Source organism: Haliaeetus albicilla, chromosome 28 (genome assembly GCF_947461875.1).
Source record: "Haliaeetus albicilla chromosome 28, bHalAlb1.1, whole genome shotgun sequence".
Taxonomy (NCBI): domain Eukaryota; kingdom Metazoa; phylum Chordata; class Aves; order Accipitriformes; family Accipitridae; genus Haliaeetus; species Haliaeetus albicilla.
Window position 1 is genome coordinate 8,006,263 of NC_091510.1, and position 15,972 is coordinate 8,022,234.

General features: G+C 34.7%; 1 protein-coding gene across 1 annotated transcript in view; it reads right to left on the reverse strand.

The window, feature by feature from the left end:
* Positions 1 to 3,333: 3,333 nt before the first annotated feature.
* The window catches only part of LRRIQ1 (leucine rich repeats and IQ motif containing 1), a 114,895-nt gene continuing 102,256 nt past the window's right edge, over positions 3,334 to 15,972 (reverse strand). Inside the window, exon 27 of the mRNA XM_069773709.1 lies at positions 3,334 to 4,795. Coding sequence (XP_069629810.1) covers positions 4,656 to 4,795 — 140 coding nt within the window. The 3' untranslated portion in view covers positions 3,334 to 4,655. The remainder of the gene's footprint in view (positions 4,796 to 15,972) is intronic.

The following is a 15,972-nucleotide window of genomic DNA, read 5'->3' on the forward strand; positions in this document are numbered from 1 at the left end:
TCAACTTCCAGTCCTTCTAAGGATGGCCAGGCTGGGGCAGTTACACAATGTTTCTACTAAAAATCTCTTTGAAAACCCAATCTTTGGCCATTGGCCATCATGGAACTTCACGAACACCTCTCCAACAGGGATTTTAGTGCTAACAAACCCTCAGCACAACTTGGCACCCAGAAAGCGTCTGGAGGATGGATCCAAGGGCATGTGGTCAGCACTCTCCTGTCCACCATCTCCCTTGAACACCAGGGAAGCAGTTCTCCGTAAGACCCAAGAGCTGCTTCGGACTGACCTATATTGTCACTGGCAGGCCATACCCCTGTCTCTTTTCCTACTCTACGCATATTTTTCTGCCTCTGTGTGAGAAGAGGTGTCCCATTCCTACGTAACTGCAGTGACATCCATGAGCAGCTGGCACACCGCTTTCATATATCTATATTACCCAGGCTCTGACAAGTGCTGCAGTAGTTCACTGTGGGCCAAGATTTCCATTTCTAAGACCTTATGCAATGATGAAATCAGCAGTGACTGTGATTCATCTGCTTTCCACAGACTCCTAGTCAAAGCTCCTATGCTTTTCGCAACTCCTATAAAAATAAAATTAGTTAATTTGTTTTTCACTTATGACTGTAAAAAGAAATAAACAAAACAACAGTTTGCTGGCGTCTTTTTTTTTCAGCTAGTACAGCTAAGTACAAACAGCTTGGATCTCAGCTGTGATATCAGGCTACTCAATCTTTTATAATATGGTTGAGTTCCTTTCCTGCCTTTTTGGGGCCATGCGGTAATAGCTACTTTTCATACGTGTTTTTCCCATTAAAGAAAAGCGTATTAAGATAGCGCAATGTCCCAAAATATTAGCCTGCCTTCCATTAATGCTACTGGGAGTAATTTCAGTGTGTAGCAAGGAAAGACTGTACCTCCATAAATATACATTGCCATTATCATGATGATATGACACTAAAATCAAAAGGATATTAATCCAGTATATTCCTCATAGTGCGTACAACAATTATAGTGGAAGACCAAGTGGCAGTTTTGCACCCGTGTGTCCAAGGCCAGATTTGGACACCACTTGTGGCATGTTTTTGAAAAATGTAAACACTACGTACCCTGGGTGCTCCTTTAATGAATGCATATTTGAATAACAGGATTATTAATAATTCATTATAATGATTTACTAAGTCAAAATGTGACACCAACTCACCCTGCACCAAAGCTATGTCTATGCTATAAATACACTGGCTCCCTGCTGTTTACAGATCTGTTAAAACAAGAAATCTATTTGAGCAATAACCTTTTGAGTCAGCATGGTTACTGTTTAAGAGTGTCTTAACATGCAAGTAGGAAAAATCTTCCCGTTATTCAGTGAGAAACATTTCCTCACCGTGTTTTGTCATTCAGGTGTGGGTTATCTGAGTACCATTAACACCTCGTTCTCATTCAGAGTATGCATTTTGGGGAGCATTTTGTCTGTTGCAGCAGGTAATGATGCTCCTAATGCCACTGTTCAAACGAAGGAGGCTTAAAGAACTCCCGTGCAGACCTTCAGGTAAGTTGCACAGGAGAAGACACTCCAGGGATCCGTTCAGGAGAGCTCGCAGAAGGCTTTGCAATTTGATTTGGTGAATGACATCCATCAAAGGATCAATGCATAAGTTCACCTCAGTTGTTTCATTCTTAATTTTGAACAAATGCTTTTCTGCATTTCCGAGACTCGAGCTTCATACATCCAAGGAAGATTTTTTAAAGAACTTACATGAAGTCCCTCCTCCTTCATGTTAACGGATCTACAGGGAACAGGAAAAAGTGCCAAGGAGATGATGCTAGTGAGCTGCAAAGAGGTCTGGAGCACCACAAAGGCAGTAGCGCATCTAGACACATGCACTTTCGGGGATTTGTGGTGCAGGTTTTGCTGCCCTGTCGCTGTGACTCACAGCTGCTCTGACAGAACAGATTGCCAGAGAAACTTACTTTTAAGAATATGTTCTTGTCCTAAATGGGAATTGCTGTATCGAGGAGTAGGGGTGGAGGGGAGAAAGAAAAGAAGGAAAAAATAAAATTAAAAAAACCCAAGAAAACAAAAAAGAACAAACAGAGAAGGAAAAGAAAACCCAAGAAAGAAAGCATGGAACAGCTTTCTGCTGTGCAGAACAGGGCTTGAAAAATTCATTCATAAACATGTCACCATGCGTAGCATTCATGTTACCTCTCACCTTACATACTGTAAGATGTGACTATGAACAGCAGGCATTTGCCTAGATTTAGGGTTGCTTCTCCTTATTCCTGAAAGCAATAACGGTCTTTCTGCTAGCTCGAAGAGAAGTTGTACCCTGCACATTTATCCATATTTGACCAGACACACTGTACTTTCAACACTACAATTCTTAAAAAAATGTGTTGGATACAATAATAAGACATCATCCTATTACATATGGCAATGTTATGTAATGAAAACAGCAACATGTTTTGGCATACTTTATAACTTAACTTGTGTTGGGTATACCACTTAACCTATGCATGACACTATCAACTTATGGAATAGCACACTAAGCATATTATGGACCTGAAAAGGTATGTCAGCAAATATTGTCACTCCAATTTGTAATTTAGTAAATTGTATGTTAAAACGCAACTATTTTCTCTTTGCAAAATAAAATGCCTTTAAAAATGTTGCCAAAACATTTTATTTAGGCTTCAAGGTGTTTCTCATTCAGAAACACCTGGAAAGCAAGAGATCAGGTATGACAACTTTTATACAGCAGATCTTTTTTAGATATAGATGATACAGATGTAGAAAGATTTATGAAATCTGAAATACAAGTATCTCTTATTTACAGCTGTGGTGATGTGCAGTATATTATGGACACTCTAGACAAATAGAGGGAATAGTCTGCAAGAAATGTGAAACTGTGAACTGCTTTATTTTGCATTTTGATCTCCAGTTAACAGCCATAACACTGGTGTATCTATTTACTGACCACATTGCCACATAGAGTGGCAGACATTTTGAACTAACAAAGTTTTTCCTACAAAACTTATATCCTTGATGATACAATTGAAATCACAAAAGCTCCAGTCTTTGGGGGTGACATTTAAAAGTCATTATACAGCAGATCTGGAAATCCAGTTTAACGCTTACTACATACATTGGGAAACTAACCAGATAACGTAAGCATCCAGTGATGTTTTATACCGTGCTGACAACCACAGCATTTCTACAGGAAGGCCGAGCAATCTTCACTGACCATCATTCCTCAGAAAGGTAAAGAAATCTTTTCTGAAGTAGGCTGCACTGACTTTTCAAAAGTAAAATGATAAGAAAAACAGCACGCTGAGTCAAACGAGCAAGGTTATTTACTGGAGGTTTTCCATGTGATTAGCCATCTTTTAATCTGAAAATGAATGTGAGTATTCACAAAAATGGTGATAACTGCTTTCAATCCATAGTCACACGCGTATGTTAGCATAAAAGGCACCTCACAAAATAATGTCGTATGTAATTGAAGTACATTTTAAAACCAGCCACAACATAAGAATTTATGTTCTTTACTGACTTGAAGTTTCAAGCCCTATTACCCTCCCCACCTCTCTCCCAGGCTGTAGGGGGTTGAGGCTTCACAATATTGACAAAAACAGATGAGGAAATACCAAAGACAGACTTCTCTAGATCAATTAACAACTTCTACCTTCAAAGCAGAAAACATTAAAATAACATTAGGCTTTGGAATCAGGGAACATTTTCTGTCCTGTATGGTGATGGACAAAGCATTCACTAGAAGTAACGAGTTAGATACCCATGACTAGTTATAACAACACTTCTTCTCTTTCTTTAGATCTTCTTGCACCACAAAACTTTTACACATGGGTCTGAAGGAGTCTGGCTACATGAACAAATAAAGTTGGGTTACCAGTGTCATGTAGATGTAATGTTACATTACCCCAGAACAAAATGAGAACTTAGTAAATTTATTTTTTTCTTTAAACCTCTAGGAAAATGTAAGAAGTCTTTGAAAGTATAAAAATGTAACAGGTTGCTTTATCATATTATGACTATAACTTAGGATGAAAGTTCTAGAGGACTTCTCACATTACTAAAAAAAGATGTGTGTCCCTACCAGTTGTAGGTTACTGTGAATTTTTGCTGCTTCAGTAAAATATTCTAAACAGACTTCTGTAAGAATGACACCACTGGCTGATATAGCTCACAACACAGTGTGCAAGCATGGATTTTATTTGTGAGAAAATGAGAATTCAGTGTTTTGATATGTGACATACATCACATGAGCATGAGCCATTATTACATTTACACACCTCAACCAGTTCTTATAAGCAGGCCTAAACTTATTCACTGTACAACAGTCCTTGTAGGGTTAATCAGTTCTGCATTCTACACCACATGAACATATAAGCAATTGAAAACACAAACTATGATAACTTACTGACAGGTATAAAATAGTTTGACCAAAAAAACCACCCCAAAACCCAAACCACTGTAACCACGTATAATAAAATAAGTCAAATGCAATTAACTGAAACTGTTGGTTATTACTGGTAATAAACAAGAATCCAAAAATTCATATTCACAGGCTTAAAAAGAAACAGCTCTCCATATACTCTCCAGATTTGATTAAATCATCTAGTTAAATTATCTCCAATATTCAGCTAATATTTTTAAGCTTTTGCCTTTTTTTGCCTGCTCCCCATCCTCCGCTGAGCTGCACTGGATGGTCTCGAAATGATATCCGCTCTTTATGAGATGGACCCAAACATGATTTTTCTGGAGTAGATACATTCTTTTCTAAACAATAAACAGACATGTGAAATTAAAAACCAAACAAATACAACTCCCCAAATTTCACTGCATCATATTCTTTTTGAGATAATAATATACATTAATATGTCTAATTTGATAGTACACAACTTTTATAATTATGTATTGCTCACTGTTTTAAAAGTAATACAAGTATTTTCACAAGGTAGTACTTTTTTAAAAACAAACTCCTTATTAAAATAGACAGTAAAATTACTACACGAAATTATCTTGTTTTTAAAAGTGCCACTGTCTGTATCTTTTGAACATATTTTAAACACATACAGAGACACGCAATGCTTTTGACACAGAAACTAGTAATGTCATTCATCCTTCAAGTGGATGGAGGACTAGTTCGGACGATATGTCTAATTAACAATTGTTTTGCTATATTAGACCAAATAAAAGAGAGATTTCTTTTTTTCAAAGCTCAAGTATACTTAAACTTGGATGCTGAACAGTGTCCCAGCAAGTTTAAGCGAACATAGAAGTAGGTGAAACAATCGCTTTCCTTGTCATGCATACAGATGCTTCAGTAATTTAGATAATAGTTTCTACAAAATACTTAAGACAATTATTTAAATAAAATAACCTGTAGACCTGACCAAAGGTATGATATTTATTTTACACAAACCAACACTTTACAGATGGAAATATCTTTCTTAGATGTTTGTAAGGAAGAAAGCAACTATGGAAGACAACTCAAACTGCAAGAGAGTGATATGATATTCACAGTACAGCAGTTTTATATATATATATATATATATATATATAAAAAAATATATAAAATCAGCATGCAATCTTAGCTTATCAGATAAAAACTTTACAAATATCTTTTTGCCACCTATCAAAGGAAAAGATTACTAACTACATATTTTTAGTAAGTATTTTTGATTTTTTAACTTTTCAGTACTTTTCAATAGGAAAATTAGATTTCTCAGAAAAAATAGTCACCCCAAATTAAAACAAAGCTTAAATCATATGACTGAGTATCATTCTATCTACTAATATATACAACATAGCTATAAAGTACAAACAGTAGGAATTTCTTTGTTTTCTCATGGATGCTTTTCTGTAGTCTGCTAGATCAAAATGTCAGGAGCTTTTCCCAGCCTACACTTCCCTTTTTTATGAAGTTTTGAATTATTGCAAATGTATCTTACTAAATAGTCTTCTCTTTTTGCAGTCAAGGGCTTTCAAGTATTTTTAACATGATCTCTGTTTTCTTATGGCTCTACAGATGTAGTCAATTGGTTTTTTTCTTAACATATATAACTTACTCTAGGTCTACCTGATAAAGGTTTAAAATACTAACGTCTTGCCTTTACAGCATTCCCAGTCTCCTCGCCTTTGGATCCTTTTATTTAACACCTGAAATGCTAGCAGATATCTCTAGTGCAGCAAGGCTTTTGTTAAAGAGCAGAGAAGAAAGTTATTTAATCAAGCAGTAAACCTTCCATAAATTCTTTTGACTGGTAACCATAATGTATTCACTGAAGGCTGAAACCCTCAAATTAGTAAATGAAGTGGTTAATTAGTGAAACTTCAAAATAAATCTAATGTGGTAATAATATTAAAAAAATTGCATCCCTTTAATTTAAAGAGATGTTTTCTGAAGTAGCAAGCATTGTTAAACAACAAAAAGATTTAAGACTGGAAGATGTTCTTTGCTAAAAAGAAAAGTGTGTGTGTGTGGGAATAGCTATTGCATGTTTAGGCTGGAAAAGAAGTTTTGGGGGAACTTATGTGTGAGACTGACTGTCCTGTGCATTCATCTTCAAGGCTGTATCAATGATAAAGGTAAACTAGATATACCAGTTATTTATTTCTATATTTTGACAAAACAAATATTTATTATTACATTATTTTAAAAACAGAATAAATACAAATGCCAGAACAAAAGCATCAGTACTAAAGTTGAAAATTAGTTTAGAAGTGATAGAGTCAATGTAGCAAATCAGGAAGTCAACCTCATCCTAATTGCCTAATCTGGATTATTTCTGGACTAAAAACCTCACTTGTTTATGAACCTGTCTGTACTGCTAAATATTATTTTCGTGATGGACTTCAGGAATCTGTAAATGTAGGTTTTTTTCTGATTTTCCACTTATAACTATATGCAATTCATTGGAAGGGATATACTGTCCTTCCATTACTATGAAATGTATATTACTACTCCATAAAAAAAGCACAAAGACTTCCTGTAATTTGCTGCAAGAAACTTGTGAAAAGTCTTCATAAATTACTAATATATCCTTTTATTTTGGCAGAATAACAGCCACATCTGTCATAGCATGAATTCTACTTGTCTAAACTTCAGAGTCAAAAGTTCACAAATTTAATTTTTTTTATTTTTAATTGTAACTGATTTAAACATTGTTTAGAGGCCAGCGTAGTCAAATATTTTGTGACTAAAACATAATAACTTATCAATTTTGAGTGCATATAAGCTGTCTGACAAAACAATGTCTCCAATGTCTGTGAGAATCATAGCTCAGGATTTGTAGACCCTCAGTAATAGAGCAGGATAACTTCCTCAGCCTGAAGGTATTTTTGCAAAATCCCGGATACTCTAAAGGTGTAGACTCTCTGCTCCCTTGAATGCAGGTTTAACAAATCTGAGGCTACCCCGAAGTCTGACAGTCACAGCTCCCTTTATCTAGCCTGAAGTGCTGGTTAGATTTCCTAGGGCCTGCTTTAAACTTTACTGTACAGTAGTGACCTAGACAAACTGAATTAAAGCATAGACTACTCTGTATTCTTTTTTTCCATCGTTCACACAGTTCTCAGCACTTTCAGCCAAATAAAATAAACCATTGTAAGGAATGATCAACTAATTTAGAATGAAACATCTACAAGACAGGTTTGTTGTAAATCACTGTAAATCAGTCCCTTTCTATGTCCCATCTTTGAAATGGGCATAACCATGTTTGCTCTTCTGATAAAGCACTTTTGAGACCTACATAATAGTACTGAGAAATGGGTATTATTATCAACCCTGCTGTTCCAGTTTTGGGTCTAACTGGAGTGATGAAAGATAGAACTGGGAAGGAGATCCTGCAGCCTATTCCCTGAAGAAGAATTCTCAAATACAGATATGAGTCAGACTGGCATATAGGCACAGTGAAGTTTGCTTACTCCTATTCATATTATACCGAATTCTCAGACATTATACTTACAGACTGCTAGTGGCTTAAATGTTAATTATGGTTGAAAAATTGTGTCATAAAGCAAAGAAACACCTCATTTACAGCGAAGGTATTAGTCAAATATAAGAAAAGTTTTTATTGCAGTTCTTTCTCCTAGAGTTTAATGCAAGAACTAACAGAAAGAAAAATGAATATATAGGAATGGAATGCATTGCAATTATAGGACTTACCTGATTTATTAGACATGTGCCCACAAATTACTATGCTTATTTTTAATTCATGTCTTTTGCTATTTCAGTGAAAAAACTAGGTATGAACACTCTTGTGGTGAAGTAAGAGCAGCTTCATACTTAAGTAAGCATTTAGGTACAGTCTTGCAAGAAGTAAAAATACTGCATATAAATTAAGACTAAAACTCAGCTATTTTGTTGTCAATACCTGTGTTTACAACAGGTTTTCTGATTCTACATTATTCAAACAGGCAATTTTTTTGTTTAGAAGTATTCAAAAAGACAGCTCCACTATGAAATGGTTAGAATTTTGTCTAGATCGAGGGGATGAGGGAAGACAAGAGAGTCAGGTAAGGGATGATAATGCCACTTTGAATTAAGGGAGTGAACCCAGAAATGTTCCTTAAAAATATAGTCTCATTGTTCTTAAAAAAAACACCAAGACCAAAACCAAACCAAACAAAACATATTAAAATGAATAGGTAACTGAATCCTTATTATATATGTTTCACTTATATTTGTTGTCTTTACTTATATTTATTGTGCTTTACTTCTCCTCCTTGGATGTAAATACATTTATACCTGCTCAGGGGAAGTTGTGCAATTTTACCGCTTCATGAGATTTTGTTTATTTTAAGAAAAGGCGAGAAAAAAATAAAAGGTGGGGAGGATACTTAGTTCAATGTATGGAAAAATAAAGCAAAGATTCAACAAAAACCAATGAATGATAGCAAATGAAAACATTTTGCATTTTTAAAAATGTTCTACCAAGCACACACCTGAAGTGCTGCAAGGTCAGATATTCAGGTATTATTAAAATATTCAAAATCTCCGTGAGATCCTTCAACTGTTCTTCAGGGTGTACTTTATTTGAAAGTCTTACTTTACACCTCAATATTTTTTTTGAGAGAGCTTATATCTTTCTCTTAGAGCATTACTAACGATGTGAGCAGTTTTCACAGCAAGCTTGGATTTGCAGTACCTCCATTTTTCCCTAAACTGCAACGCGTCTTGCAAACAAACAGTTCATGTATCAGCATATATGAGTCAATAAAATTATTATCAGAACTTTTTGATAATAGGTATAATAAGAGGTGACATTTACAGTCGCATTCTGCTATAAATATAAAGAGATCTGCTAGGCATATATTTCACTAATATGCATATATACACACATAGGTATGCACATGTGCATTTGTGATTTATGAATAACTGTAAGCATGATCATAATACTTTCTTTTCATGTTATGTTCCATGAGTATATTTGTAGTGCGCCTTATTCAAAGGCAACAACAGAAAGATTCACATTGTTTCAAGATATAAGTATCTTTACTAAATAGAAATTAGAACTATTACATTGGTTTTACCCTATAAAGTACTGATATCTTTTACATTAGTAACAGCAGCAACAACAAGAACAACAGCAATAATAATAATAATAATAATTTATTTTTTTTTACCACTACTGGTACTAGAATTAAATAGAACCTGGCAAGTGTATTATGTATAATTTAACATGATATACAGTTATTCTAATACCCACTCATGTGGGAACAAAATCTTAGCCAAGAAAAGCAGTTTAATTTCTCCTATCCCAAACTAGGCTTCGGAAGACAGGCTGTAACAGTTATTATACTGTACTTCTATTAATTGCAATATTTGACTATATGAAGCTCCAGTATAGTCTGAGAGATTTTCAGGTGCCTGTATATATCAAATAACCATTTCTTTTGAGTATGTGCTGAAAGCTTGTCTTGGGTTAAGTTCACATGCTTCCATTTCTAAGCAGTCACTTTTGTGTTGTTTAATCTGTTTTCTGCTATTGATTTGTTCTGGTCTTTTTTGGTTAAAGTCTGGGTCTTTTAACAAATGTCAAGGTTTACATATCCTCTGTTTTGATAAGTAATGCAATATGTAAAATGCTTTGAATGAAATTCTTGGTGTCCAAGAAGAAAAGCTTTGTTAAACAGGTTATGATAGAAATTTTATGATGTATAGTAGACGTCATAGGGCATTTATCGATCCACCTAACATTGTGTGTCTGGAGATATAATTTATTTCAAAGTCCTTACCATATTGTATCACTTAAGAGCAAATACAGCATAAGAAGGCATGGAGAAAAAACTTCAACATTTTAATGAAAGTGACCAGAACGAATCCTCAGCAGTAAAGCGTTTACATCAATTTAAGCTCTAGAAAGAAGCTAGGTTCAGCAGGTCTGTGAAAAATGTAAATGCTACCATCTCAGAAAAGTTACTTTTTAATAATATTACTTATGGCTATATTGAAGTGGGATCAAAATTTTTTTTTCTGGTTGCATTCTTTACATCAAAACAAAAATATACTTATTGTATTGCAATTTTACATTAACTTTTTGTATTTCACACTCATATTTGAATAGCACTGAGAAGCCTCAGGAGCATCTTATATGAAATCCCACATAATATGTAAAGATATAGCTCCTTTCCATATGGAGATTTGAAGATATAACACACTCATGATTAATTTATATTTTTTTTGTAAGCAACTGATTAACTTTGTCTGTAAATCTCCTTGACTTCAAGTTGGTAGGACTAGAGACTAATCTTAAAATTTTATAGAAACAATGAACTTACTTAACTATCTTTGTTTATCAAACATTGATGTTGTTCTAATCAGATCATGCTGACAATGACATACCTGAATAATCTGAACACTAAAATGTGACTCAGTCACATGAAGGGGTTCAGATAGATAAGCATTTACAAGAATAAGTTATAAACACTTATTAATTGCCATTCTACACACTTGAAATAAACAACATGATAAACATAATGCTCCAAATATGTTACTGTAAAATATAACATTTTCCTAACTATGAACAGGACTTGTAGCACCATTGGTTATTAAAGCCCAATCTTTATTTCAGGTCCTTATCTGTTTCCCCAATTTTGACCATTTAGGATAAAATTTTACATACAGAGTATCTGCCTTTGGCTGAAGCTTTCTGAAAGGTCAGTCACTTTTAAGAAAATATGTGAAATATTTATGTTGCCCTTTGCAGAGGGGACTTGAAGTCCACCAAATAAGAGAAACTTGCTTTTAGGATCTGTCCAAATTTGGATCAAGAATATACAAATGGAAGTTTCTACATGATCGGAGGAGAACTTCTTGATTTTTTTGGCTATATTCCCTAAAATACCAGTCAGCATGGAAACACGCTTTACCATGAGATTACACTGAGCTAAGCAAGACTATTCCTAAAAATAATGTTGAAGATCATGCTAGGTCAGGGAACTGAAGAGCCTGCTTGTTTCATGCTCTCTGTAGCAGATAGAGCCCAGCTACAGGAGCCATGGAGAGGGGAAGAAGGAAAGCCTCTACAGAAAGGAGACTGAGAGAAGAGGCAGAGGGCTGGAATTAAAACCTGAGAGAGAGATGAGACTGACTTGGAGTTAAGGTGAGAGAAACTAAGGGTAACTTGGCAATACCCTGACATAGGTGGCACAAGAGCCTTGAATGACTTGACAAATAGACTGACACTGAGAGCAGAGAGAAAACGTCAGGAAGAAAAAAGTTGTGAATTGACAAAGGGGAACTGAGTAAGAATAAAGAAGATGGATTAAGGGGCACTAGGTGGGCCCTAACTCTCAGAACTTACGTAATTAAAAGAAGTGAAAATACATGTGACAATAAGAAAGGATACAGAGAATAAGTATATTAAGACTCTGGATTCAAGAATTGCCTGAATAGTACACTAAACCAGGCCAAATTTGGAGGAGATTTCAACTAGGAGATTCATAATCTGAGGAATACTGGCAAGGAATATCTAGATACAAAAGGGAAGAGAGAGAGAGGAAAAAGGTAATCAGACAAGGATCTGTGCAAACAAACACAAGACTTGATGGTGACTGTGGAAAGGAAGCCTAAGAGAAGAGGGGAGAGGAAGCTTATGCTGGAATAAGAAGTTGGAGGAGCAGAAAGAAGAGTTGGTCATAGTAAAAGAAAGGATTACAGAACACAAGTGTGGAAAAGTCAGCAATGAAAAAGAGACAAATTAGAAGGAAAAAAACAAGGCAAGAAAGATTGTCTTGGGGAAAAAATCTATAGACACATCTTCGCCATCCAGTGCAAAAACTCTGTAACAGCCCAACATTCATTACTGGGTCTTCCTGGGCACTGACTTGAGAAATATTTTTGAAGCTCCTTGACAAATAGCCCACAGCAAAGGAAAACTAAAATTGTTATTATTTACTCATACCATATGACAGAAATGCTTGTGGTGGGTCTAATGGTTCCAAGGTTCCAAGTGTGTATCTAAGTAGTTACATGTAAGTCAATGTCTCAGAATGGATTTTCTCTTTTTTTTTTTTTTAACCTGGTTTCTCTTTAAAAAAAACAACATACCCCCACTCGTCACATGCTCTGAACCCTCAAACCCTACTAAAAGACTATCAGGCCTTAAAATTAAGCACTTAAAATTTAGGAAGTCCCTCTGTGTATCTGTTATACATAGTTCTTGAATGATTTTTGTAATTCAAAACACAGATGATGAAATTACATGAAATAATGTATCATTTTACTCCCTATTCTGCTAAATTTAATGAAAGCAAGTTCTAAGTGCCCTTTAAAATCTGCATTTAGGTAATTTTTTAAATATGTAACCTCAAAGTGAATTAAGCAGCATCTCGTAAATTATCATTCTGTAGTCTGTTCAAAAAGATTAGGTATGTGGTGTTTGACAGTTAACTAATATATAGAAAAATACATATCCATCTCCATAATAATTTCAAGTGGTTAGGAAAGCAGTATCTTTTGGCTGTGTGTAACAAATAGAAAAAAGTTCTGATCCTGCAGAATATGTCAAATTTGCATGCGTGAGTATTCTCATTATGCAAAATTATACACAAGTACTGCCCTGGTCCAGGTTTTCTTCTTAATCACTCTCACCAATAGTTGAATTTTTAAAACACTTGGGCATGGAAATCAGTGGAATTACACTAATGAGCTAGGCCTACACGTATGTTTCCTTACATCTTAAGAAAATATAAGTTATTAAGATTGCCTACTGCAAGAACAGGGAAATATCAGATGTGCTACCTGTGAACAGAAAAAAAAACCAGTAAAAAATTGAAGTTTTTTTGCATAGTGTATTAGATGCATGTATCATACTGAAATCTGGCTTAGTGGCTTTGATGAAGCCAGGATTTCATCTCTTTTAACGTCATGATTTTATGTTCACTTTTGAGAGAAGCCTTCTTCTCAAGCAGATAATATTAAGATAAATAGCTCTCTGCACACATAAATGGCGACACCTATACTGATTTACTTCACTTCTGAACACAGGATTTATATCTATACTGGAAAGAAATTCATGGTACATACCTGATTTTTCCTAGTTTCCTCATTATAAACTGTTGAATTTTACTAATGTTTCTTGAAGGACTACTGCACTTCTATTGTTACTCAATACAACATCTCCCCAGTTAAAAAAAAAATAAATCAGTGAATTTAAGAAACTGAAAGCATGAGTTAGACCTACATTGTCACCAGTTATTTTGTGAATTAACCATTCTACCTTTTGACATATCCCTTGATTTTGTCACCATACTGTAACTAGTTTGTTGTTTGCATGGCTGTGCCTGTGTATATCCATCTATAAGAGTACTCCTTTGTTGACATGGCAGCTTCCAAATAGTTTATCCAGTTCACAAATGAGAAGGACGCCCCTTCCCTTTCCTAACAGTTAAACATAATGATGCTATCACCCTTTCATCGCAGATACATAAACTTTATACAAGGATGGGTTATATCATGACTATTATTTCTGCAGATAGGAAAATTGATGTATATAGGTTCAAAATGACATTCCTAATACAACTAACAGGTTAGTGACAGAACTGGAAAAAGCCAGAACTCTTGAACCTGCAGTCAAATACTTTCTCTCATGTGGATAAAATGTATCCTATCAGCACCATGCTCAGAAAAGTAGGTTTTAGTATCTAGGTCTGCACGTGAACAAGTTCCATTGTGCTGTGTATTTTCACATATAGGCCATCAAGTAAAGTTCAGCATACTGAAAAATGTTTAAAATATAATGACGAGTATTGTACTGATTTATTCATTTCTAATACAGTGCCTTTTCTCACTGATCATTTGAAAGAAAGCATCAATGTCAGATTAAAAATTTGGATGTGACACAGTATTAAGATTATGAGCTTTATCTACCTGCACCATAAGTTTGCAGGATATGAGCGAGCTCTTCTTTGGAAGTCATTAAAGAATTTCAAATTCATATAGAGTTGTGCCACTGCTCAATTAGCCCATCTCTCTGCATGGCTTTTTGCCTAGGTACCATTCTATTCTAAGGTGTCTAAGGGTTTCCAGACTGAGGCTGTTTTGCATTCTTTCAGCTTAGAACATAGGTTTAATTAGTTTCTGTTTTCCTCTGACTGGGTAAATATATGCTATGCATTAATGTATGGTGGGTCGACAGCTCTTTTACTGAGGCATATTTTTTTTTGCATTCTGGTAAGATGTACAGAGGTATCTGTGCGGGAAAAAATATTATGTTGAAAGGATGTTCAAAACAATATTCATATTTTCTACTAGGTATCAAACCCTGGTAAATTTTAATTACTTCAGAACTGTAACCCCCTTTCTTATCCATTATATCCATATTATATCCATTTTCTGAGCACAAAAATATTAATAGTACAGAATCATCTTGCTATCTTTTATTGGACAAAATGCATGTCCAGTAGTATTCACGTGGTCATATAACCAGATGTGGCTTACAGAGAGACAGCCTTATTCCTAAAATTGTGACAGCAGTTGTGATTTCTAAGGTAAACTGGGTTCAGCATTTTGCTTAAGTAATTTTGCTTTTAAGTAATTTGTACTGTAAATATCTTCTACAAATTTACAGCATTTCTACACATTTCTAAGGAAAGAGAATAGATTTTACCATTATCTTCTAGGAAGTCTGCTAAGCAGGTAAATGCTGAGAAATTGAAAGGACTACTTAATAAGTACCTCCATATTTGATCCCATGCTTCTAAGACGTTTCTTACTTAGTTTCTACAATATGGCAAACTTCTAAATCAGACTGCATAAGCCAAAAAAAAAAAAAAAAAAGAAAGAAGGAAAGAAAAGAAGACCACCAGAAATCTGCTCGGTAAAATATGAGTAAAGGCATGAAGAGAGAGCTTAAGAATGAGATGTTTATTGCACACAGGGAGTTTACAAATCCTAAATGAAAGACAGCAGTTATGGAACTAGAATATATAGACAATACTAATGCTAAGGAGAAAGGAGAAGGAAAGCAGGAATTATTTAAAGAAGTGAAGCTTCTGCTTAAAACAAAGTTGAAGACTTCATAAGGACTCTCATTATCAAAGAAAGGAAGGCAAAAGAAGTCAAGGTGGGGGTTCTGTCAAGAGGAAAAAGAAGAATTGAGAAAAAGATGTAAAAAGGAAAGTGAAATAAAAGTTACTGTGTTTGCTTTTTTTTTTAATTTGAAGTCTTTCCACTGTAAGAAAGGCATTATTAAACTTCATTAAATTAATTTCACTGATTAACAGAATGGTAAAATTTGAATTTATCTGAGAAATGAAATTGATAACTGTTTTGTAGTGTATTTATGGGCTGTTTTTTAAACTAGGGGTGATTAAGGAATCACAAGATTTAGGTCCAAATTTTTTTTAATTTTTTCCTGGAAAGCAGTGTTTTACTGATATCAGAGGCTCCCTGAAAGACTAGAATTCAGGGAAGAGAAGAATTAAGAATTCTGAGCAGTATTTCAAAT